At 42.5% G+C, this 25,988-nt stretch overlaps 1 protein-coding gene across 1 annotated transcript in view; it reads right to left on the bottom strand.

Annotated features, from left to right (window-relative positions):
- Nucleotides 1–888: 888 nt before the first annotated feature.
- Nucleotides 889–25,988, bottom strand: part of RELL1 (RELT like 1) — a 28,454-nt gene continuing 3,354 nt past the window's right edge. Inside the window, exons 2-7 of the mRNA XM_070948693.1 lie at nucleotides 13,227–13,457; nucleotides 11,002–11,073; nucleotides 8,991–9,048; nucleotides 7,300–7,530; nucleotides 5,090–5,329; nucleotides 889–3,507 (exon numbers count right to left, since the gene is read on the bottom strand). Of these exons, the coding sequence (XP_070804794.1) occupies nucleotides 5,128–5,329; nucleotides 7,300–7,530; nucleotides 8,991–9,048; nucleotides 11,002–11,073; nucleotides 13,227–13,457 (794 nt within the window). The 3' untranslated portion in view covers nucleotides 889–3,507; nucleotides 5,090–5,127. The remainder of the gene's footprint in view (nucleotides 3,508–5,089; nucleotides 5,330–7,299; nucleotides 7,531–8,990; nucleotides 9,049–11,001; nucleotides 11,074–13,226; nucleotides 13,458–25,988) is intronic.

The raw sequence follows: 25,988 nt of genomic DNA, 5'->3' as shown, positions 1-25,988 counted from the left end.
CGTAATTTCTAATGTTGTATTTTCCCCCTTACCAGAGGGAGCCCCCTTGTGGAGTACTGTGAAGCCATTACCATGGCAACTCCACTGTGTTGTACAGTAGAAGCCATTTTAAGGCAGTCCAGTAGAAGCCATTTTAAGGCACAACAGTCTATATCTTAACAGAACACATACACAACAACAGAAGTGTGTTAGGGGTGTCTTACCCCCACAGTATTTCTTTCCAGAGAGTAAATCATCTGTGTACCAAGATTGGTTGAAATTGCTCGAGGCGTTCCAGAGTTATGCTGGAACATACATACATACACGCACACACAGATATATATATGTATAGATTTATTGAATCAAGAATAAAATCTATGCTCATTTCCAGTCCGCCATCTGGAATTCCATTTAACATATTGGCTGAACTACGTACCCTGTTTCCCCGAAAATAAGACATCCCCTGATAATAATCCCAATCGGGCTTTTGAGAGCATGCACTAAAGTAAGCCTCTCTCCCCCCCAAAAAAATAAGCCCTCCCGGAAAATATTTAAATGCAGAGCTGGAAATCAAGTAAGATGGCAAGAGGAGCCCCATCTTGCTCCACGTGCCCCAAAATAATAAGACCTCCCTGAAAATAAGGCCAAGCATTTATTCCAGGGTTCAAAAAAATATAAGACAGGGTCTTATTTTCAGGGAAACACGGTACTTCCATACAGAACTGACTTTCCATGCTATTTTTTTGTTCCCTTTAATTGTTCGATTTAAAAGGCACGGAAAGATCTAATTCTTTGGAAACAAGGTACACCAACTACCCTTGGAAAGCACTTTCCCTCACAAACAATAAAATATGACGTAGCACACGCAAAGGGTAGGATAGGTTGAAAGAAAACGACGTCACACAGCTGTTTTAAAAAGGGCTTTGTTGCTTTTATTGTTCAAAATGAACAATCAAGTTTATTGTACAAAATGCTCACAGCCAAACCAAACAGTTAACAGACATATAATTCACAGTTAAATTACAATTTCCTGTGAAAAGCGAGTCCCTCTCCGCTTCGGTAGCTGATAAATCGATAAAATGGCAGCATTGTGTTTTGCAAACTGAGAAAAAAACTTATTCAAGCGCATCGATGCTTTTGTGCAAATCCAGTAGGTTTTGGTCAACCGCTGAAGACGTGAATATTGATTTAAAGGTTTTTTAGCCAGGATAATGCAACTGGTTTTAAGTACAACTCGTTGTAAACCTGAAGGATACTTGCAATCAGATTATTTCCTCAAGAACGGATTCGTAGTTAAATAATAATCCACTGAGCATCAGGTTAACGAGACTAAGATTTAGAGCAGGGATGGTGAACTATGGCTCTTTTATGACTTATGGACAACTCCCAGAATTCCTGAGCCAGCATGGGAACATGGACCTTATTTATGACTGGTGGACTTCAACTCCCAGAATTCCTGAGCCAACATGGGAACATGGGCCTTATTTATGACTGGTGGACTTCAACTCCCAGAATTCCTGAGCCGGCATGGGAACATGGCCCTTATTTATGACTGGTGGACTTCAACTCCCAGAATTCCTGAGCCATCATGGGAACAGGGCCCTTATTTATGACTGGTGGACTTCAACTCCCAGAATTCCTGAGCCGGCATGGGAACATGGCCCTTATTTATGACTGGTGGACTTCAACTCCCAGAATTCCTGAGCCGGCATGGGAACATGGACCTTATTTATGACTGGTGGACTTCAACTCCCAGAATTCCTGAGCCGGCATGAGAACATGGCCCTTATTTATGACTGGTGGACTTCAACTCCCAGAATTCCTGAGCCAACATGGGAACATGGCCCTTATTTATGACTGGTGGACTTCAACTCCCAGAATTCCTGAGCCAGCCATGCTGGTTAAAGAATTCTGGGAGTTGAAGTCCACCAGTCATAAAGGGGCCACAATTCCTCACCTCTGATTTAGAGCAAAGACTCACTTGAGATCATCCATCCCACCCTTCATTTCCAAATTTTGGGATCGGATCTTATGTAGCAAAAATAACTTATATCAGAAGAGAATAGTATCAACAGAAGATGCTTTCCCCTAAGCAAATGCCATAGATGTATTGGCACCAACAAGTAGAAGGGCGAGCGACAAGGATAGCGTGAAAAAGAGCATGGCTGACTCAGCAGAATTAGGTAGCCCTCGACTTACAAGAGTTCATTTAGCAACCGTTTGAAGATACGACGGCATTGAAAAAAAAAGGGACTTCACATCAGGACCCTGGCAGTATCCTCATGGTCACATGATCAAAAATTCAGACGCTAGGGAGCCAACTCACACTTATGACGGTTGCGTCGGGGGTGTGTGTGTCACACGGTCCCTTTTTGCGCCCTTCTGACAAGCCAGATTCACTTAACAACCGTGCCACTGATTTAACAACTGAAGTGATTCGCTTAACAACCGTGGCAAGAAAGGTCGTAGAGGGGAACAAAACTCGTTTTAAGAACTGTTGCTCACTCAGCAACAGAAATATGGGGATCGATTGCCGTCGTAAGTCGAGGACTGCCTGTAGTTTTATTGTCACAGTTTTATTGCCATAGTCATAAAGTTAAGAATACATTTGCACGCCTGGCCTCCAACTACTTCTCGGACACATCCACAAAAATTCAATCAAGCACACTCAAACCGAGCTTGGAGAAATACGCTAAATTCGGCTTCGAGAACCAAACCACCAATGACAGTAAAGTCGCAGAATAAATGTAATTAAGGCAGTGCGTTATTTAGCAGCTGTTGGAGTGGTGCGGTGGCCTAGAGGTGGAACTCTCGCTTCACAATCAAGAGGTTGTGAATTCGATCCTAGGTAGAGGCAGATATTTCTCCCTCTGTGTATGTCGAGAATATATCTGCTGAACAAAACTCCTCATTGGAAACAGGAAGGGCATCCGGCCAGTAAACACTCAACTCCATTCAGTTGCCCAGACTCCACCCCGCAAGGGATTATGGGGTCTTTAAATGAAGATGATGATGATGTTATTTAGCAGCCATTGGGACATCCGCAATAAATTAAGGCGAAAACACGGCTCACCGTTTCCCTTCCCCTATTCTCAAGAAACGAGCGGGATGGGATTACACGGATTTTCATTTGCTTTGGTCAATTTGCTTCAACCTCATGCCGTGCAACACACACACGAGACACTTGGGGGGGGTGGGGAAGAGTTTTTGGATTCCCCCCCCTCCCCAGGTTCCAAGAGAGAGTTTTCATTAAGTTCTTGCTTTGTTCAGGAAAGGGGGGAAAAAAATAAAAAGGCATTTTTTAAACATAGATATGTAAAACTGCAGGCAGTACATTCCGGCAGCCTTTAGATGACTAAATGCCATTCGATATTCCGTTATTAACAATATGTTAAATATCTGGGGGCCGAACGGTGCAGAGATTCCGTTAGCGAAAGCTGCCCACGGTGTGGCTATTCACAAATACCTCCTCGAGAAGTAGGGTTTTTTTGGGCTCCCTTCCAATGGACTTTCTTGCTTTCTCTAACCCTGTTGTAGACAAGGAGAAAAATACGATTGTTAGAAGCGTCAAGATGGCAATCTCTGGTCATCCTACAAAATAGTTCTATGCGAGGATAGATAGATAGATAGATAGATAGATAGATAGATAGATAGATAGATGGATGGATGGATGGATGGATGGATGGATGGATGGATGGATGGATGGATGGATGGATGGATGGATGGATGGATGGGTGGGTGGGTGGGTGGGTGGGTGGGTGGGTGGGTGGATGGGTGGGTGGGTGGACGGACGGACGGACGGACAGACAGACATGATATGATATAGAGATAGATAGATATAGATATATTAGAGAAAGATAGATGATAGATGATATAGATATAGATGATAGATATAGATATATGTTATAGAGATAGATGATAGATAGATGATAGATATAGATATATTACAGATAGATGATAGATATATAGATAGATAGATGATAGATGGATAGATAGATATAGATATGAAATGTTATAGAGATAGATGATAGACAGATAGATAGATAGATATAGATATGGTATTAGAGATAGATGATATAGATATGTTATAGATGATAGATGATAGATAGATATAGATATATTAGATATGATAGATATAGATATGATATGTTATAGATAAATGATAGATAATAGACAGATAGATAATATAGAGAGATAGATATATAAATATGATATAGATAGATGATAGATAGTTAGGATAGATAGATCAATCCCAGATATAGAATAGAATAGAATAGAATAGAATAGAATAGAATAGAATAGAATAGAATAGAATAGAATAGAATAGAATAGAATAGAATAGAATAGAATAGAATAACAGAGTTGGAAGGGACCTTGGAGGTCTTCTAGTCCAACCCCCTACTTAGGCAGGAAACCCTACACCACTTCAGACAAATGGTTATCCAACATCTTCTTAAAAACTTCCAGTGTTGGAGCATTCACAACTTCTGGAGGAAAGTTGTTCCACTGGTTAATTTTTCCAACTGTCAAGAAATTTCTCCTTAGTTCTAAGTTGCTTCTCTCCTTGATGAGTTTCCATCCGTTGTTTCTTGTCCTGCCCTCAGGTACTTTGGAGAAGAGCTTGACTCCCTCTTCTTTGGGGCAGCCCCTGAGATATTGGAAGACTGCTATCATGTCACCCCTAATCCTTCTTTTCATTAGACTAGACACACCCAATTCCAGCAACCGTTCTTCATATGTTTTACCCTCCAGTCCCCTCATCATCTTTGTTGCTCTTCTCTGCACTCTTTCTAGTGTCTCAACATCTTTTTTACATCGTGGCGACCAAAACTAGATGCCATATTCCAAGTATTCCAGAGATAAATTAAGGTGCTAGTTATGCTCTTTCAAACCCTTGATGGCTTGGAACCAGGTTATTTGAAGAAATGCCTCGCTTAACAACATTAGTTTTGTACGGGACTACCTGTGCAATAACTCGAAATAAAGGGCTATTTTACGGAATTTCATTGCTAACGAGCAATATATTTCTTTGGGGGAAGAAAATCTCAAGATCTTTTTGACCTTTAAGAGCTTCTAGAACTTGTGACAGTTTTGGCTGGAGCTTACTGACCTGACATGTCCTGCTATCATTTTCTGCCCCCAAATTTGCTATCCTGAATCCGATCTCACGGCCTTTCCCTGTTTGGTCGGGGTCGATTCCGGAGGCTCTTTCGATTCCGGTGTGACAGGAAGGGAAGCTGACTGTTCTTTAGATCCTTCTTTCAGTGGGGTAGAAGGCACGTCACCGATGGACACCAAGGGTTTTCGGTCCTTCGCAGGAGTCTTAGCTTCCACTTTGGTAACCCGAAATCTGGAACAAGGCAATTCGTTAAAAGGAACGTTGAGACCATCTAGCAGGGTTGATGTTATGGAAAATGGCAACCGATACAAAAGCAGAAAGATAACTTGGAAAAGATCATCCAATCATTCCTGCCCCTTGCCTATTTTGGCTTGTTCTCTTTTCATCCATTCATCCATCCATCCATCCATCCATCCATCCATCCATCCATCCATCCATTATTACCTTTAGAATTTAGAATAACAGAGTTGGAAGGGACTTCTAATCCAAGCTCCTTCTCAGGCACAAAGCCCTATACCCGTGATGGAAAACCTGTGGCACGCATGCCACCATATCGGTGGGCCCGCGAGCTCAGCTCCGGCGTGCATGCGCACGCTGGCCAGCTGATTTTCAGGCCTTCTGGACCCACCGGAAGTCAGGCTGTTTCTGGCCTCCAGAGGTACTCTGGGGTGGGGGAAAGGCCGTTTTTGCCCTGCCCAGACTCCTAGAAAGGCTCTGAAACCTGGGGAGAGCAAAAAACAGGCCTTCTTGTCCTACCGTAAGTCAGCAAATGGGACATTTCCGGCCTCCGGGGGGGATGGGGAAGGCTGTTTTCGTCCTCCCCAGGCTCTTAGAAAGCCTCTGGAGCCTGGGGAGGGCAAAAAACAGGCCTACTAGGCCCACCATGCCATCAAGTGCCAAAAGTGGGGGGGTGCCCGGGGGTCGCACACGCATGCACAGGGGGGCGGGGCACATAGAATTATGGGTGTGGGCATGCACACGCACAACCCCCCCCGCGCAACCCCCGCTTTTGGCATGCAATGGCAAAAAGGTTAGCCATCTCTGCCCTATTGTCAACACTCCAAACTACATTCGTTCCAGTGCTGACATGAGGAGGAGAAGAGGGGGCAGCTGGCAAGAGGACGCTTGACTTTTCACCTACTTATTTTCCCTGAAGATAATATCCCCTAGGAGATGGGATGGGAGGGGAGACATTCCTGGGAGCTGAAGTAGTAGATATGGGGAGAGTGATTTGGAAGATGGCCAATGAGACGCAGAGAATTGGGGAACAGAAAGGGAAGGTTTGGGATCAGGAAGTCAGTGTTGGCTAGGACGTAGTCGGGGACAGATTGTCGTGCTTAATAAATGAAAGATTTCATCAAAGACTATTTGTTTGGAAATGCAATTTATTTGAGATGACACCGAAACCTGACACCTATATTATTTCAGACAAATGGTTGTCCAACATCTTCTTAAAAACTTCCAGTGTTGGAGCATTCACAACTTCTGGCGGCAAGTTGTTCCACTGATTAATTGTTCTAACTGTCAGGAAATACCTCCTTAGTTCTAAGTTGCTTAAGAAGTAATTCAAGGCAGTGAACATACTCAATATACCTTCCGCCTCCTATTTTCTCCACAACAAATGAAATAAGTTGGTCTGAGAAAGAGTGACTGACTACCCAAGGTCACCTAGCCACCTTTCGTGGTTAAACTGGGACTAGAACTCAGAGTCTCCTGGTGATTGGCCTTAAGTCACCCAGCTGGCTTTCATGCCTAAGATGGAACTAGAACTCACAGTCTCCTAGTGACTGGCCTTAAGTCACCCAGCTGGATTTCATGCCTAAGGCGGAACTAGAACTCCCAATCTTCTGGTGATTGGCCCAAAGTCACCCAGCTGGCTTTCATGCCAAAGGCAGAACTAGAACTCACAATCTTCTGGTGATTGGCCCAAAGTCACCCAGCTGGCTTTCATGCCTAAAGTGGAACTAGAACTCACAGTCTCCTGGTGATTGGCCTGAAAGGTGGTTGGATGACTTGGATGTCCCAGTTTCCAGCCTGGTGCCTTAACCACTAGACCAAAGTAAGTTGATGCATCCGTGTTTTACCTGAGTTGATCCGGTCTGAGTCCCAACAGTCTCATACTGTCTCCCCTCTCCTCTATTCCCGGCTCGCAAACGGAAGCCAACTGGGCCCCTTCTTCTCATGAAAAAAAGCCAACTTACCTTCCCACGGAGAGTACGGTGACCTGTCCAAATCGGGGTCTTTTGCCTTCTTTGCCCCTTTTATTTGGACTGAAGAGATTCCACCGTTTATGGCTGCAACGAGAACAAGCGCCTGTCGAGGCCACCCCGCCAATGGTGTGCAAGTGGTGTCCTCGGCAAGTGTGTTTTGACGAAGGACCTCCAGGAGATGATGGAGAACCTGGACTCGTTGGGCTGCCTGGTGTGGTTGGGCTGATTTTTGGAGCAGGAAAAAAAAAATTGCCATTTAGGGCAGGCAGTTGATGAATTAATTCCAACTATCTTTTTTTTTTTCTCCTGAGCTCACACTATTGATGTCACATGATTTCCGAACACACTTTTTTCCCCCTAAATGACCTTGTTCCACAAAGTTTATGTTAATCTGGAATGCTTCGATCCCAAAGTGAAACTAACAGCCAATGTGCAAGCATTACTTTTGAGAAGAAATTGCTGTGAACTTTCTGATTCTATTCTTCGCCTCCTCCATACCCATCCTTATCTACCTTCGTATTTCTTCCTTCATCCTCCTTACCTATCTTCTTCTAGTTCTTCCTTCCTCATCCTTATCTTCTTCTAGTTCTCTTTCTTCATCCCCATCTCTCACCTTCTAGTTCTCTTCCTTCGTCCTCATCGCTCTCCTTCTAGTTCTCTTCCTTCGTTCTCCTTATCTCTTTCCTTCTAATTCTTCCTTCATCTTCCTTATCTATCTTCTAGTTCTTCTTTCCTCATCCTTATCTATCTTCTAGTTCTCCTCCTTCGTCCGCCTTATCCATCCTCTTCTAGTTGTCTTTCTTTGTCCTCCTTATCTATCTTCTTCTAGTTCTCTTCCTTCGTCCTTATCGTTCTTTCGTCCTCCTTATCTATCTTCTTCTAGTTCTTCCTTCCTCATCCTTATCTATCTTCTAGTTCTCCTCCTTCGTCCTCCTTATCCATCCTCTTCTAGTTGTCTTTCTTTGTCGTCCTTATCTATCTTCTTCTAGTTCGCTGCCTTCGTCCTTATCTTTCTTTCGTCCTCCTTATCTATCTTCTTCTAGTTCTTCCTTCCTCATCCTTATCTATCTTCTAGTTCTCCTCCTTCGTCCTCCTTATCCATCCTCTTCTAGTTCTCTTCCTTTGTCCTCCTTATCTATCTTCTTTTAATTCTCTTCTTTCCTCATCTTTATCTATCTTCTTCTAGTTCTCTTCCTTCGTCCTTATCTTCTTCTAGGTCTCTTCCTTCGTCCTCCTTATCTATCTCCTTCTAGTTCTCTTCCTTCCTCCTCCTTATCTATCTTCTTCTAGTTCTTCCTTCGTCCTCCTTAACTATCTTCTAGTTCTTCCTTCCTCATCCTTATATACAGTATCTTCTTCTAGTTCTCTTCCTTCTTCCTCCTTATTTATCTCCTTCTCTTTCTTCATCCTCCTTATCTATCTCCTTCTAATTCTTCCTTCCTCATCCTTACCTATCTTCTCCTCCTTCTCCCTCATCTCATTTCAATCAGACTCATTAATTCCAAGGAACTGAATGGTGATTGAGTTAACAGGGATAACTTTCTTCCTGATGTTTAAAGTCTGTTCCTTTATTTTTGCTTTCCTATCGTCCCTTCCTTGCGGAAAGATTCAGGAGTTATTCGCTCCACTTTACTGGAGACTGTTTAAGGAAAAAAGAAAGCATTTGTAACGAGGTGATTTACCTTTCTGGATCACACACAGGATTATCAGCCACCATAGCTTTCAGCACATCTGCGTTGGCTGCAAAAGTTAGAAACCGTATTTAATATTTTTGTTCTGGATTCTTTACTCCACTGTTGAGCAAAAGGGTGAATGAGAAGACCCACAAACTGTGAGCTAAATTGAATCATTTACTTATGAGACAGAATTGGTAGAAAATATGTTTTTCAGGATGCTTTGCACATCTACTCAAGAGAAAGCGGAGTGGCTCGGGACGCCCTGCAAATAGTTTTTAATAAATAGTATTTTAAGAACAGAAGATTTTAAAGGTGTACTCTCTTTAAAGCAGGCTTTAATAACTGGAAAAATCATGCATTGCTTAAAATCTTCCGGGAATGGATGTGATCCAGTGGTGGAATTCAAATTTTTTTTACTATTGGTTCTGTGGGCATGGCTTGGTGGGTGCGGTGTGGTGTGGCTTGGTGGGCATGGCAGGGAAAGGATACTGCAAAATCTCCATTCCCACCCTACTCCAAGGGAAGGATAAGAGCCTTGGTGGCGCAGCAGACTAAAGTGCTGTTAACTAGCACCAGCTGCCTGCAATTACTGCAAGTTCGAATCTCACCAGGCTCAAGGTTGACTCAGCCTTCCATCCTTTCGAGGTAGGTAAAATGAGGACCCAGATTGTGGGGGAAATAAGCTGACTTTGTATAAAAAAGAACACTGCTTAGGGGGGCCCAAAAGCCCTACTAAGCAGGTATATACAAAAGTATGAAGGCTATTGCTTAACGCATTGTAAGCCGCCCTGAGTTTCCGGAGAAGGGCGGCAAATAAATCGAACCAATAAATAAATAAATAAATACTGCAAAATCCCCATTCCCTCCCCACTCCTGAGGGAAGGATATTACAACATCTCCATTCCCACCCACCCCACTCTGGGGCCAGCCAGAGGTGGCCTTTGCTGGATCTCCAAACTTTCATGACCCAACTAGGTAATATTATCAGTGCGAGAAGGGGGTGGGATTTGATCTCTGCTTACATACAAGTGGCTTGCTCGCAGAAAGCAAACCCAACTCCCTTCTAGCACTGATAATGTTACCGAGTTGGGCCACGAATCGCCTGCAAGAATCCACCAAGCTCAGAGAGCACCAAGAATTCCCCAGTTCAACCCTGAGCTACAAATACTCTCTGCTATTCTATGTTCTACATTCTTCTATTGAATTCAACCGTTTTAAGATGCCAGGGAGACATCAAATTAAGTGACTTTTTTTTTAGTTTCAGAGGGCTGAGAGAAGAGTCGCTGAAGACCAGCCATGCTGTACTTGCACCCAGAAAACGTTGAAATTATTTCCAAGATGTGTGTCCGTGGGTCATGGTTTCCTGTAGATTTCATCTGACGCTTTGGTTCTGACAAATTCTGAATTCTGACCAATATCTTCCAATCTTTCCCTCACGCACGAGGGATGATGTGTTGGGGAATATGACAAACCTGTTCACCATTAAGGTTTGATTCTTCAAAAAGTACTTTTGGTTACAAGCAATTTGCACCCGTACAGAAGCAAATGCTTCAAAATTCAGGCATTCCTTCGTCTGTAAAACCCAATAATGAATTATACGTCGCGAACGAAAATGCTGGATGTCATCAGAGCCTTGGTGGCGCAGCAGATTAAAGTGCTGTTAAGTTACACCAGCTGCCTGCAATTACTGCAAGTTCGAATCTCACCAGGCTCAAGATTGACTTAGCCTTCCATCCTTTTGAGGTAAGTAAAATGAGGACCCGGATTGTGGGGGCAATAAGCTGACTTTGTATAAAAAAGAACACCGCTTGGGGGGGGGGCACCGAAAGCCCTACTAAGCAGGTATATACAAAAGGATGAAGGCTATTGCTTAACGCATTGTAAGCCTCCCTGAGTCTCTGGAGAAGGCATATAAATCAAACCAATAAATAAATCACTCTACAATCCTTCCCAAGACACTAAAAGAGCTCAAATAAATTTGTAGAGTCATTTCTAAAAACTTGGGGAGGTCCCTTACCTTCGTTTTTCATGATATAATCAACTATCTGTCCCACCGTGTCGCTGTTTTCATTGATGCTGTCGTTCAATTCTAAAAGTAAAAAAAACAAAAACAAAAAACAAACCTCAAAAAGTAACTTTTGTTCCTGGAAAGCAGCGATAAAACTACATTTTCCAAAATAGCATATGAAGCAAAGATTAAAATTGCTATCTCTGAAAAACAGCTTGAAGGGGAGAGAGGGGGGTTGATTGTTATCGAAAATTGGTATGGCTGAAAAAAAAAAGCAAAACTAAAAAAATAAAAGGCAAACGAATCATTTCTTCCTATTTCTCCTATTTGGCAACCGTGATATTAAAAAGATATTGAGACTCTAGAAAGAGTGCAGAGAAGAGCAACCAGGAGGATTAGGGGACTGGAGGCTAAAACATACGATGAATGGTTGCAGGAACTGGGCATGGCTAGTCTAGGGACGAGGAAGACCAGAGGAGACATGATAGCAGTCTTCCAATATTTGAAGGGGTTGCCATCAAGAAGAGAGGCTCAACCTATTCTCCAAAGCCCCTGAGGGCAGGACAAGAAGCAATGGGTGGAAACTAATCAAGGAGAGAAGCAACTTAGAACTAAGGAGAAATTTCCTGACAGTGAGAACAATTAATCAATGGAATGACTTGCCTCCAGAAATTGTGGATGCTCCAACACTGGAAGTTTTTAAGAAGAGATTGGATAACCATCGGTCTGAAATGGTATAAGGTTTCCTGCTTAAGCACTGGGTTGGACTAGAAGACTTCCAAGGTCCCTTCCAACTCTGTTATTGTCTGTTCTATGTTCTTTGAAAGAATACAGAAACAGCAACAAAGATGATAAGTGTCCGGAAGTTAAACCGTAAGATGAATGACTGAGGGAAACTAGGTATGTCTAGTTTGATGAAAAGAAGGACTAGGGGAGACATGATAGCAGTCTTCCAATATCTCAGGGGCTGCCCCAAAGAAGAGGGGTCAACCTCTTCTCCAAAGCCCCTGAAGGCAGGACAAGAAGCAACGGGTGGAAACTCATCAAGGAGAGAAGCAACTTAGAACTAAGGAGGAATTTCCTGACAGTTGGAACAATTAATCAGTGGAACAACTTGCCTCCAGAAGTTGTGAATGCTCCAACACTGGAAGTTTTTAAGAAGATATTGGATAACCATTTGTATGAAATAGTTTAGGGTCTCCCTGCTTGAGTAGGGAGTTTGGATTAGAAGACCTCCAGGGTTGATTCCAACTCTGTAATTCTATGTTCTTTGGAAAAAGTGCAGAGAAGAGCATCAAAGATGATTAGGGTGCTGGAGGTTACACCATAAGATGAATGATTGAGGGAAGTAGGTAATGGATGGATGGATGGATGGATGGATGGATGGATGGATGGAAGAAAGAAAGAAAGAAAGAAAGAAAGAGGGAGGGAGGGAGGGAGGGAGAAGAAAGGCAGGCAGGCAGGCAGGGGGAAGGAAGGAAGGAAGGAAGGAAGGAAGGAAGGAAGGAAGGAAGGAAGGAAGGAAGGAAGGAAGGAAGGCAGGAAAGAAAGAACAAAAGAACGAAAGAGGGAGGAAGGGGGGAGGGAGAAGGCAGGCGGAAGGAAGGAAGGAAGGAAGGAAGGAAAGAAAGAAAGAAAGAAAGGGAGGGAGGGAGGGAGGGAGGGAGGGGAGGAGAAGAAAAGCAGGCAGGCAGGCAGGCAGAAGGAAAGAAAGAAAGGAAGGAAGGAAGAAGGAAGGGAGGGAGGGAGAGAGAGAGAGAGAGAAAGAAAGAAAGGGAGGAAGGGAGGGAGAAGGCAGGCGGAAGGAAGGAAGGAAGGAAGGAAAGAAAGAAAGAGGGAGGGAGGGAAGGAGAAGAAAAGCAAGCAGGCAGGCAGGCAGAAGGAAAGAAAGAAAGGGAGGGAGGGGGGGAGGGAGGGAGAGAGAGAGAGAGAGAGAGAAAGAAAGAAAGAAAGAAAGAAAGAAAGAAAGAAAGAAAGAAAGAAAGAAAGAAAGAAAGAAAGAAAGAACTAGGAGTGACATGAAAACAATATGTGTTCCAATATCTCAGGGGCTGCCACAAAGAAGAGGGGGTCAATCCAGTCTCCAAAGCACCAGAAGGCCGGACAAGAAGCAAAGGATGGAAACTAATCAAGGACAGAAGCAACCTAGAACTCAGGAAAACCCAAAACCGTTCCTCTGTTCCTGTATGAATACAAAAACAACTTTTAAAAAAAAAAAAACGGCTGTTCCTTACCTATCTTTTCCCCCAGCTGTTCGTCTTCTTCCTCTGCTTCGGTCGTACACCGATAGCCCTTTTTCTTTAGCACGTGGCAAATTAAAATCCCTAACAGCCCCATGAGGAAGAATACCGGAATCAGGAAATAAGCGATGTATTCAAGGTGTCCTCCTCCATCTTTGGGAGAGCCGTTTTCGGATTTATTGGTTGCGCTTCCAAAACTGGGGCTTGCCAAGGCTTCAGGGGCTCCTAGGGAAACAGAAGGCGAAAGAGGCCACCGCGTCAGTCAAATCTACCCTTGGATAATGCAACAGGTCAAACATCTAAAGAACTGTTGTGGCTCCGTTACCTGAGCCCGTGTCATCGGCAGGAGAGGACTCTGAGAGTGAAGGAGAGGAGTTGGCAAGGCCTCCCTCTCCAGGACCCTCCTCTCTGGCAATGCCTTCGGTGCCCACCGAAGGGCAAGAGATAGGCCCGGGGCCAAGCACGTCCACGCAGCCACAGGTGGACAGTAATGAGGGAGATGAGTCTTGGCTGGATCCTCGGCAGTGTCGCAGAGATAAGCGCGCGCAACAGAAGAAGAGGCGTGCCAGAGATTAAGCTGAGTCACTGGACCACACCCCACAGGGTATAAAAGGGGGTGAGGTGGCCATTCAGACTCTGTGACGGACAAAACTAACTACTATCGAGTCACATTGCATCTTTGGAAACAGCATTATCTGCCTTGGATTTAATTACGGACTGGACAATTCTTGAACTGTGTGTATCTTGTTTATGAGTAAAGTTCTTGGTAAGCAGCTACTGGGTTGCTGCCAAGCCTCTTATCAGAACAATTGGTTGTCTGCCAGTTTATTTAACCCCCGTCGGTCTGTTTGTGTGCGTGTGTGAGATGGGAACAGAACAAGAACTTTCCTTTCTGATAAAAGAACTACGAGCATGTACGGTGGCTCATCCTACCTCTCAGAGCCAGGCGGCTTGATGTTTGTGGTGGGATTCAGCCCGTTTGGGCGAAACGGTTGTTAAATTGCTGACTGGCCCCACCCCTCCCCTGAGTCCCCACGCAACCCGTTTTGGTTCCCAGGTAAGTGCAGGGAGGCCTACAAAGCCCAAAACGGGTGTGAAAGGGTGCGGCGTGCCCCCCCCTCCAGGCCCGTTTTGGCTCCCAGGAAGCTGCAGGCCATGGCCACACCCACTATGGCCACGCCCACCGAGCTGGTCATTAGGGCAGAGAACCGTTTGTTAAATTAATTGAATCCCACCACTGTGTGTGTGTCTGTGTGTGTGTGTGTGTGTGTGTGTGTGTGTGTGTGTGTGTGTGTTTGTGTGTGTGTATAATTTATATTTTGCTGATAAAGAAATATCAGCGAAATATAAATTTGGTATAAAAATGGTTTGTCCTGAATGCGACCGCTTGAGGGATCCTGGATTGGAGCTGAAAGGCGAAAGGGATGCAGTATGTTCCTCCCACATGCCGGGGTAGACCAGTTGTCTCGAGAGAAAAACACTTAATCTCTCCCCTGGCTCAAGCTGATGAAGGGAGGAGAACTTGTGGCTCAGAGGTTAATTCAACTGCCTAACATGCAGACAGCCCAAGTTCGAATCCAAGTAAGGGCATGGCTAGCTGATGAGAGCTAAATAGCTTGAAATAGATCTATACTAGTCTCCCTTTATTACTTTATCAGCAAAATATAAATTTGGTATAAAATGGTTTGTCGTGAATGCGCCTGCCTGAGGGATCCTGGATTGGAGCTGAAAGGCGAAAGGGATGCAGTATGCTCCCTCCCACATGCTGGGGGTAGACCAAGTGCCTCGATATATATGAAGTGTTTTTCTATCGAGCAAAATATAAATTTTATATACAGATATATATATATATATATATATATATATATATATACACACACACACACACACATATATATACACGTGTGTGTGTGTGAATAAAATAAATATTTGACCGTTACAGGGAGGAATGAGATGAGGGTGTGGCTAACTGAAGAAGACAAACTAGTCAGAAATAGATCTATCTTAGTCTCCCTTAAGTCTCACAACAGACAGCAAAATGCTGCTTTGATGTCTGATAAAGCCTAGAAACTAGTGAATGAGATTCCACTGAACTATGGCTGTAGAAACATCTTGATTTATGTAGGAAAAACCTGGCTGAAAGAAAAATACACATAAAGACCTACGAAAAGAGAATAATATATATATAAAATATATATATATACACACATATTAATATACAAATATACACACACACACATATTAATTTCATTTTGCAGACAAGGTTCTTATGTGTTTAGATACTTTCATTGTAAAGATCCTTTGGTGGCCAATACAGCTAGTCCTCGACGTACAGCTGCAATAGAGCTCCGAATTCCTGTTAAGTGAGCTTCACCCCAATTTTACGACCTTTCTTGCCGTTGTTAAGGGAATCGCAGCAGCTGTTTGGTTAGCAATGCAGTCGTTAAGTCTAGCTTCCCTGTGAACTTGGCTCATTGGAAGTTTGCCAAAGGGGATTATGGGACACACACTCACCCCACGAGACAATGCAACCGTCATAAATATGAATCCGTTGCCAAGCGGATTCTGAATTTCGATCATGTGACCCTGGGGACGCCGCAATGGTCATTAAGTGTGAAAAACGGTCGTAAATCACTTCTTTCAGTGCTGCTGTAACTTCAAATGGTCACTAAACGAACTGTTGTAAGACGAGGAGTGCTGGTGCAACAATCTCTATAGATTTAAAGTCTGTTCTATAGTCCATTTCTATGTCAGTAAATCAGACTGCATTTTTGCTGTTACACCGTATTTGGGGGGTATCATTTTAAACCTTTTAAATGAGTAGAAAGAATATCTTTGATTTACCAAGGATCTGACCTTAAAAAAGATTTTTTTCCTCCTCTCTATACACTAATAAATAAGATGAAAATATAGATACTTTATTAGCTACTGACCAGTAGGGGGCACTACACAATCAGGAGATTTTAGGCCTATCTTCCACAGAGGTTCCACCACTGTATCAAATGGTGTTTGCTATTGCTTTTACAAACAAAAAACAAACAAAAAAAGTTTTAAAAAGTATCTTTACTAACAACAAACTGAAAATCCAATAAAAAAATAAACCAGCAAGAGGAAAGAACTAAATTAGGGACGTTACAGACACCAGTAAATTGTTCTTTTGCACTTTATTTCCTCCCAAATGATTCCTTTAGGTAATTAAACATGTCAGATCACTTCCATAACAGGAGAGGAGAGGGAAGAGAGAAGGGGAGGGAAGAGGGAGAGAAGAGGAAGGAGAGAAGGAGGAGGGAAGATAAGAGAAGGAAAGGAATGGAAAAATAGGAAAGGAAATATAGGAAGTGAAGGGAAGGAAGAAAAGAGGAAGAGAAGGGAAGGGAAGGGAAGGGAAGGGAAGGGAAGGGAAGGGAAGGGAAGGAAAGGAAAGGAAAGGAAAGGAAAGGAAAGGAAAGGGAAGGGAAGGGAAGGAAAGGGAAGGGAAGGGAAGGGAAGGGAAGGGAAGGGAAGGGAAGGGAAGGGAAGGAAAGGAAAGGAAAGGAAAGGAAAGGAAAGAGGAAGGGAAGGGAAGGGAAGGGAAGGGAAGGGAAGGGAAGGGAAGGGAAGGGAAGGGAAGGGAAGGGAAGGGAAGGAAAGGAAAGGAAAGGAAAGGAAAGGAAGAAAAGAGGAAGGGAAGGGAAGGGAAGGGAAGGGAAGGGAAAGGAAAGGAAAGGAAAGGAAAGGAAAGGAAAGGAAAGGAAAAATAGGATAGGATAGGAAAGGATAGGATAGGAAAGGAAAGGAAAGGAAAGGAAGGGAAAATAGGAAAGAAAAGGAAAGGAAGGGAAGGGAAAATAGGAAAAGAAAGGAAAGGAATGGAAAGGAAAAATAGGATAGGATAGGATAGGATAGGATAGGTTAGGAAAGGAAAGGAAAGGAAAGGAAAGGAAAGGAAAGGAAAGGAAAGGAAAGGAAAGGAAAGGAAAGGAAAGGAAAGGAAAGGAAAGGAAAGGAAAGGAAAGGAAGAAAAATATTTCAAACCAAGTTCTCCTCCGGAAGACGTCTGACTAACTTGCAAAGCCAAAAATAACCCAAAAACTATTTTGTTGGGAGTCTTTCCAATCATGTCCAATAAGCTGTGATTTTGGACTTCCCAGAGATGAGATCAATTTTCAACCTGCATCAGAACAGTAAAATGCATTATTTTTCGCCTTCCTGTTTCTGCTGAATTTGCTATTCAAGAACTGGACAAATCCAGGAAATGGATTTCCTCTTGAAATCCACAGGACTTTCTTGTATGGTACAATAGAAACCTAAGCTGACCGTTAGCTGACCGTTTCTTTTGGAGATTCAGCCAAAGAATTTTCTTTTTCCTTGTCATTACGATAAAGGATAACCATTTAAAAAAAAAACAAAATAAAAATCAAAGAGTTACTTCCTTTACAGTATTGATCAATGCAATTCGCTGCTCAGCTTGAAAATCAAAATGCAACCTCATCCTTTCTTCGGATTGGATCTGAAGTTACATACAGGCAGTCCTCGACTTATGACCAACATTGAACCCAACTTTTCTGTTGGTGAGCGAAACGTTGGTTAAGTGGATTTTGCCCCCATTTTACCACCGTTGTTAAGTGAATCACTGCAGTGATTAAATTAGCAACACGGTTGTTAAGTGAATCTGGCTATCCCCGTTGACTTTGCTCGTCAGGAGGTCGCAAAAGGGGATCAGGTGTAACCGTCATAAGTAGGAGTCAGTTGCCAAGCATCTGAATTTTTTTATTTTTTTTTTAAAGAACAGCCAACTTTATTTTCTCTTGGGCTTGCCCCATTATTGTATGTTCAATTTAAAATATTTTTTATTATAGTTCCAAAAAAAAAAGAAACAAAGACAAATGTATAATAGTTTTTCTATCACATTTCCACAGTGCTGGAAATGTGGGCATAGCAATGGAACCTACTTCCACCAATGGTGGACATGTCCACTGGCAGCTAAATATTGGATGAAAATACGACGATGGTTGCTTGAAATTACACATTGTAGAGTGGAACTGAAACCTGAAACCTTTTTGTTGGGGGTTAGACCCGTAAATATTGGATTGACTAAATGGTATCTGATTCTGCACATAATCACTGCAGGGAGATTGGCATTCGCACAAGAATGGAAGAATGAGGACTTACCAACGGACTCAAAAATAATTTATAAAATCATGGAATGTGCGGAGTCTGACAGACTTACAAAACTGATCAAAGGTAAAAGAGATTCAGATTTTTATAGTAGTTGGAACATGTGGTATGATTGGATCCAGAAACGAGGGGAGAGAGACAAAGGATAATGTTGGATTATAATTATAGATGATGGTATAATTATGGTAATCAATAAGTATTGGAAATGTAAATTTGTATATAAGAATCTGTAAATAGTTTCTATTTTTACTTTCTGATTATTGGTGTATATATACATGGATATTTTGGTGATGTTACACCAAGCATCTGAATTTTGATCACATGACCACAGGGAATGCTGCAACGGTAGTAAGTGTGAAAAACAGTCGTAAGTCACTTTTTCCAGTGGCCTTCTAACTTCAAACGGTCACTAAATGAACTGTTGTAAATTGAAGACTACCTGTACTGGGTCTACATTTGCTGTACTAGTCACTAAATCATAAATTTCCCTGTTTTCATAGCTTTCAGGGAAAACTGTGGTTATTTCTCATCTTGTTTTATCTTTTAAGGATCTTTTTATCCTTTTCTAGCTCCTTCACCCTTTAGAAACCTGCTGTAGCCATTCGTTTCTACCTCACCCCTAAATGCTACCAAAATACAGGCGTTCATTTTTCTCTACTCCGAGGGCCCTTCCTTCAAACCGCTCCCTAGCTTCCCACCCCTTATTTATTTGATTTTTATCTATCTTTATTACTTGATAAGTAACTCCAGGCGATGAGCACACTAATGCTGCTTCCTCATTCTCCCAACAACCTTGTTGGATGACTTGGGTTGACTGGTCCAGTCATCCAGTGCCTAAGGAGGAACAAGAACTCACAGTCTCCTGGTGATTGGCCCAAAGTCACCAAGCCAACTTTCATGCCTAAGGCAGGACTAGAACTCACAGTCTCCTAGTGACTGGGCCAAGGTCACCCAGCTGTCTTTCATGTCTAAGAGAGGACTAGAACTCACAGTCTCCTGGTGATTGGCTCAAAGTCACCCAGCCGGTTTTCATGTCTAAGGTAGAACTAGAACTCACAGTCTCCTGGTGATTGGCTCAAAGTCACCCAGCCGGTTTTCATGCCTAAGGTAGAACTAGAACTCACAATCTCCTGGTGAGTGGCCCAAAGTCACCCAGCTGACTTTCATGCCTAAGGCAGGACTAGAACTCATCGTCTCCTGGTGATTGGCCCAAAGTCACCCACCCGGTTTTCATACCTAAGGCAGGACTAGAACTCACAGTCTCCTAGTGACTGGGCCAAGGTCACCCAGCTGTCTTTCATGTCTAAGAGAGGACTAGAACTCACAGTCTCCTGGTGATTGGCTCAAAGTCACCCAACTGACTTTCATGTCTAAGAGAGGACTAGAACTCACAGTCTCCTGGTGACTGGCCCAAAGTCACCCAGCTGACTTTCATGCCTAAGGCAGGACTAGAACTCACAGTTTCCCTATTTCTAGGCCAGCTCCTTAACCATTATACCAAACTGACTGTCTTAGATTCATGTTTTCTACCCTCCGGAATCTGAATTCTGTCCCCTTCCCTTTATCCTTCCTTTGGGTAATTCACTTTTTCATCTTGAAGTGATTGTTTTGGCCATTTAGTCCAATTCTTAGCCATTCTTTCTTTTCCAAGAAACTGGACATTACTCCCAAAATTCACTTTTCCTAAACTGCAAAATGTGGCTCAGTGGCGATTAGTGCAAATTGTTTCCCTGGTTATCTTAACTTCGTTTGGTCTATGTCAAGTTCTGAATTGTAATTTTTAAAAGAGAATGAATGCCTCCTCACATCTTTTGTCAAGAGTTATGTGTGGCATGCTGAATTCAAATTCCTCTTCCTAGCTTGGAAAAAGAACAATACACGAATACAAATAAAAGTCACCAACTTTTTACAAGGCAGACTGCTATAAATAGTCTTCTGCATTTCCAGAATGTATGCATGAATCTGACTCAGAATAAAAATCTGAACTAATGTGAGATTGTCCATGGAGATTCTCAGTCACCCAGGTCATAGTTGTCCCAAAAGTGGTTTTTCAAAAGGCGACGGGATTTTGTTTTTCCTTGAAGACATTTCGCTTCTCATCCAAGAAGCTTCTTCAGTTCTGACTGAAGAATTTCTTCAGTTCTTCTTCAGAAGTGAAGAAGCTTCTTGGATGAGAAGCGAAACATCTTCAGAGTGGGGAAAAAAGTCCAGTTGCCATTTGAAAAATCACCTTTGGGATAATGAGAGATTGCATTTAATGTTAGTCTGAAAATTTAAGAATAAATAATCTTGGCTACCCCTTGTCTCATTTCCCAGACATTATCCAAACAAAATTCTACAGAACAGATTATACTTTTTTCAAAATAAAAAAATCACAACTTCATCATTAATACCACTATTTAGTTCCAGAAGAGCACAAAAACTCCTCGTAACACACATATTTTCTTTTAAATGCTTTTTAAATGCAAAGTGAATTTTCTTTGGGGAAAAGCGTACCCAGGAAGCAAAATTAAGAGGAAGAAAATGAAACCATGTAAATAAAAAAGTTCTCTTTTAAATAAGAGTCACATGGTATACTATTTCCTGTGTAGGAAAAAATAAAAGCGAGTTATGAACAAATACCCATATCCTACAAAGGGAATCAGAAAATGTGTCATCGGAATCCATCATCCACCCAGCATTAGTCAATTTCCTTAAACCAAAGGTTTAAGTTATAAAATACAGTAATATTCTCTTCTTTTGTGTGTAATTTATATTTTGTTCAATAAAAAGTTAAAAACACAAAACTCCCCAAAAAATTGTAACAGGAACCAAGCAACAAAAATAATAAATACAAAATTTTAAAAAATGCATTTAAAAAACAAGCACATATACATATGCCCCCTAGTTGAATAAAAGACAGTAATATTCTTTATACTTTGTGTGTATATTAGCAAATGTGATTTACTAATCATTTTTGTCCTGCTTTCCTGTGTAAATAGGGGGGGAAATGCAGACTCAATATCATTTTTAAAAAAAAAACAATATTGGAGAATGTGGGTGTGTGTTGACTACTTGGCAACATTTTTGTGGGTGGATTGTCGTAATTTTTTCCTAGGCCAAAAGCAGGGGAAGTGGGGGGGTTGCATGCATGCATAATTATATGCCCCCCCACCCTCCACACATGCGCGAGTGACCCCCCCCCACGTCCCCCCCACTTTTGGCACTTAATGGCACGGTGGACCCGGTAGGCCTGCTTTTTGCTCTCCCCAGGCTCCAGAGCCTCTCTAGGATTCTGGGGAGGGCGAAAAACTGCCTTCCCCACCACCCCGGAGGCCCTACGGAGGCCGAAAATGGCCCGTTTGCTGACTTCTGATCCCCCCGGAGAGGCTCTGGAGCTTGGGGAGAGCAAAAAAACAGGCCTTCCCCACCCCCACTCCTCCAGAGGCAGGAAACAGCCTGTTTCCCTATTTCTGGTGGGCCCAGAAGGCCTGAAAATCAGCTGGCCGGGGCGTGCATGCGCGCCAGAGCTAAGCTCGCGTGCCCACCAATATGGCTCCATGTGCCACGTGTGGCACCCGTGCCATAAGTTCGCCATCACGGACATAGAATATTATAGAATCATAGTACTGGAAGGGACCTTGGAGGTCATCTAGTCCAACCCCCTGTAACGGTCGTTTGAAAAATGGTCGTAAGTCACTTTTTCCAGCGCTCTTATGATTCTGAACGGTCATTAAATGAATTCTTGTACGTCAAAACGACGTTTCCAAGATTGTTTTAAAAAGTGACAAAACTCTAAAGGGATTTTTTTAAACGAACTACAAAACTCAAACTATGCAGAAGTCAACTTTAACAGTAACAGAGTTGGAAGGGAAATAATAATAATAATAATAATAATAATAATAATAATAATAATAATAAGAAGAAGAAGAAGAAGAAGAAGAAGAAGAAGTAGTAGTAGTAGTAGTAGTAGTAGTAGTAGTAGTAGTAGTAGTAGTAGTAGTATCGGAACTTGCAAATTGAAGTTGAGTGACTGTGGAAAAAGAAATTGTGTGTTGTCCCGATTGTAATTGGAGCCCTTGGAGCAATACCCAAAGGGCTACCCCGCTATTTAGAAATTCTAAATTTGCCGGACTTGAACATTTTGACTCTACAAAAAACCACCTTACTCGGAACAGCTGACATCCTCCGACGATACCTTAACAGTTCCTAGGTCCTTGGTTAGGACTCGAGCTGCTGAGCTATTAACCAGCCTCAAAGGCTGTGAATCTCACTAAAGATTAACCAATAATAATAATAATAATAATAATAATAATAATAATAATAATAATAATAATAATAATAATAATAAATCTCTCTAAACCAAATTAATCAAAAGAATAAACTTCCTTCCTTCAATCCTTCCAAATGCATACCCAAATGTCATAGACATTTTATGAACCTCACTTTATGGGGAGATCCAAAAATATTTCCATGAATGTAATGAAACTATATTCAAGATTGTGATGCACAACGTAGAAGAATTTGAAGAATGAGGAATTTTGGCAGAATTCGTTAATCCTTCTATCTCCAACCTTATTTCTACCGCCCTGAACTCGCTTAAATAACTTCCAACATTTCAAGGCTGTATTTAAAAACAACAAACCATATTCCTTCCACCCACCGTTTAATCTTCCTTTTGTGCAACTCCCAAACAACCGCGTGAGATGCAATTAGGTGGAGAAAATTCCTAAACAAAGGTAGATTAATTAGCAGTGGTTACAAGCTATTGCATGAGATGGAACTGTTTAACTGTCCATGAGATTCAAATAAGAGTTTTCAGTGCATGCAGATTTCTGCTGGGTATATTTCAAGCAATCAAATTAATATTTATTATATATTATATATTATATATTATATATTATATATTATATACCTTGTTTTCCCCAAAATAAAACATCCCCTGATAATAAGCCCAATTGGGCTTTTGAGCGCATGGCAATTTTTTTTTAATTTATTTTATTTTACTTCAGATTTATATACCACCCTTCTCCCTAGGGACTCAGGGCGGTGTACAGCCAAGTAAAAACACATAAATATATAATACATAGATTAAGAACAGATTAAAAGGAAATATCTCAATTTGGCCCAAAATTTAAAAAGACAAACGAATTTAAAATCATTTAAAATCATTTAAAAGGATTTGTTAGGCCAGCCCGGCTTGTTGAAAAAGGAAAGTTTTAAGGGAACGGCGGAAGGCACGAAGGTCTTGGATTATCCTTATCTCTGGGGGCAGTTGATTCCAGAGGGTGGGAGCCCCCACAGAGAAGGCCCTCCCCCTGGGGGTCACCAGCCTGCATTGCTTGGCTGATGGCACCCCGAAGAGGCCCTCTCTGTGGGAGCGCATGGATCGATGGGAGGTCGTCGGTGGCAGAAGGTGGTCTCGAAGATAACTAGATCCTATGCCATGGAGCGCTTTAAAGGTGGTAACCAACACCTTGAAGCACAGCCGGAAGACCACTGGGAGCCAGTGCAGCTCGCGCAGGAGCGGTGTTATGCGGGAGCGCCATGCAGCTCCCGTAATTACCCGCGCGGCCACATTCTGGACCAGTTGGAGCCTCCGGGTACTCCTCAAGGGGAGCCCCATGTAGAGAGCGTTGCAGTAGTCCAGGCGAGAGGTGACAAGGGCATGAGTGACTGTGCACATGGAATCCCGATCAAGAAAGGGGCGCAACTGGCGAATCAGGTGAACCTGACAAAAGATCCCCCTGGCAACAGCCGTCAGATGTTCCTCCAAGGACAGCTGTGTATCCAGGAGGACACCCAGATTGCGCGCCCTCTCCACAGGGGCCAAAGACTCGCCCCCGATAGTCAGCGATGGAGTCAGCTGACTATATCGGGATGCCAGGAACCACAGCCACTTGGTCTTGGAAGGGTTGAGCTTGAGCCTGTTCCTCCCCATCCAGATCCGTACAGCCTCCAGGCACTGGGCCATCACTTCAAGGGCATCGCTGGGGTGGCCTGGGGTGGAGATGTACAGCTGGGTGTCATCAGCGTACTGGTGGTATCTCACCCCAAAGCCACGGATGATCTCGCCCAGCGGCTTCACATAAATGTTGAACAGAAGGGGCGAGAGGACCGACCCTTGCGGCACTCCACAGATGAGAGGCCTCGAGGTCGACCTCTGCCCCCCTGCCAACACAAACTGTGACCAGTCGGAGAGAAAGGAGGAGAACCACCGTAACACGATGCCCCCCATCCCCAACTCTTCCAGCCGGTGCAGCATGATACCACGGTCGATGGTATCAAAAGCTGCTGAGAGATCTAATAGGACCAGAACAGAGGAGCAACCCCTGTCCCGAGCCCTCCAGAGATCATCAACCAACGCGACCAATGCCGTTTCCGTGCTGTGCCCAGGCCTGAAACCCGACTGGAACGGATCTAGATAGGACGTTCTCCAGGAATTGTGGAAACTGTCGTGCCAAGCGCTTATTTCAGGGTTCAAAAAAATATAAGACAGGGTCTTATTTTTGGGGAAACACAGTATTATATATTATATTAATTATATATTATATTATACTATACTAATATAACTATACTATACCTATATCACTATAATATACTATATACTATACTATTACTATTATTATTACTATACTATTACTATACTATGCTATTACTATTTATTACTATTTCTGTACCATTTACTATTACTATTACTATACCTATTATTTATACTACTATACTATACTATTACTATACGATACTATTGCTATACTATTACTATTTATTACTATTTACTATTACTATACTATTAATATACTATACTATAACTATACTATATTATTACTGTTTATTACTACTGCTATTACTATTACTATTTATTACTATTTACTATTACTATGCTATTAATATACTATACTATAACTATACTATATTATTACTGTTTATTACTACTGCTATTACTATTTATTATTATTACTACTATACTATTGCTATTACTATTTATTATTATCACTATACCCATTACCTATACTAAAACTATAGCTTCCTAGGGATAAACTGGAGAGCATTGTAAGTACCCTGTTTTCCCTAAAATAAGACATCCCCTGATAATAAGCCCAATCGGGCTTTTGAGCGCATGCACTAAAATAAGCCCCTCCTGAAAATAAGCCCTCCCCGAAAATATTTAAACACATGCACAGCCGGTCCCCGCCATTTCCTCAGGTTTCTTCCATGCGCCCCAAAATAATAAGACCTCCCCAAAAATAAGGCCAAGCGCTTATTTCGGGGTTCAAAAAAATATAAGACAGGGTCTTATTTTCAGGGAAACACAGTAGTAGCCTATGCCCCATCCGGATACCAAAATGCCCTCGAAAAAGTAGGGGAAAATTGGACAAATGTTCATCCAAGCGCAGAAGAGAAGAGTAACAAAAATGATGAGAAGTCCGGAGGCTAAATTATATGACGAACGGTTGCAGGAATTGGGAGCAAATAGTCCTCGACTTACGACCACAATCGAGTGAGTTTTGCTCCGTTATACGACTTTCCTCGTATAGCGCCACACTCGTTCAGCAAAATCACTGCAGTTGTGACATTAGGAACATGGTGATGATGTGTATCTGGATTCTTCACTGACCT

This window comes from Pituophis catenifer, unplaced genomic scaffold (genome assembly GCF_029215685.1).
Source record: "Pituophis catenifer annectens isolate HBS135680 unplaced genomic scaffold, rPitCat1.0.hap2 SCAF_8, whole genome shotgun sequence".
Classification (NCBI taxonomy): Eukaryota; Metazoa; Chordata; class Lepidosauria; order Squamata; family Colubridae; genus Pituophis; species Pituophis catenifer.
The sequence above is the reverse complement of the archived record's forward strand: the minus strand, read 5'-3'. Positions and strand labels throughout refer to the sequence as shown.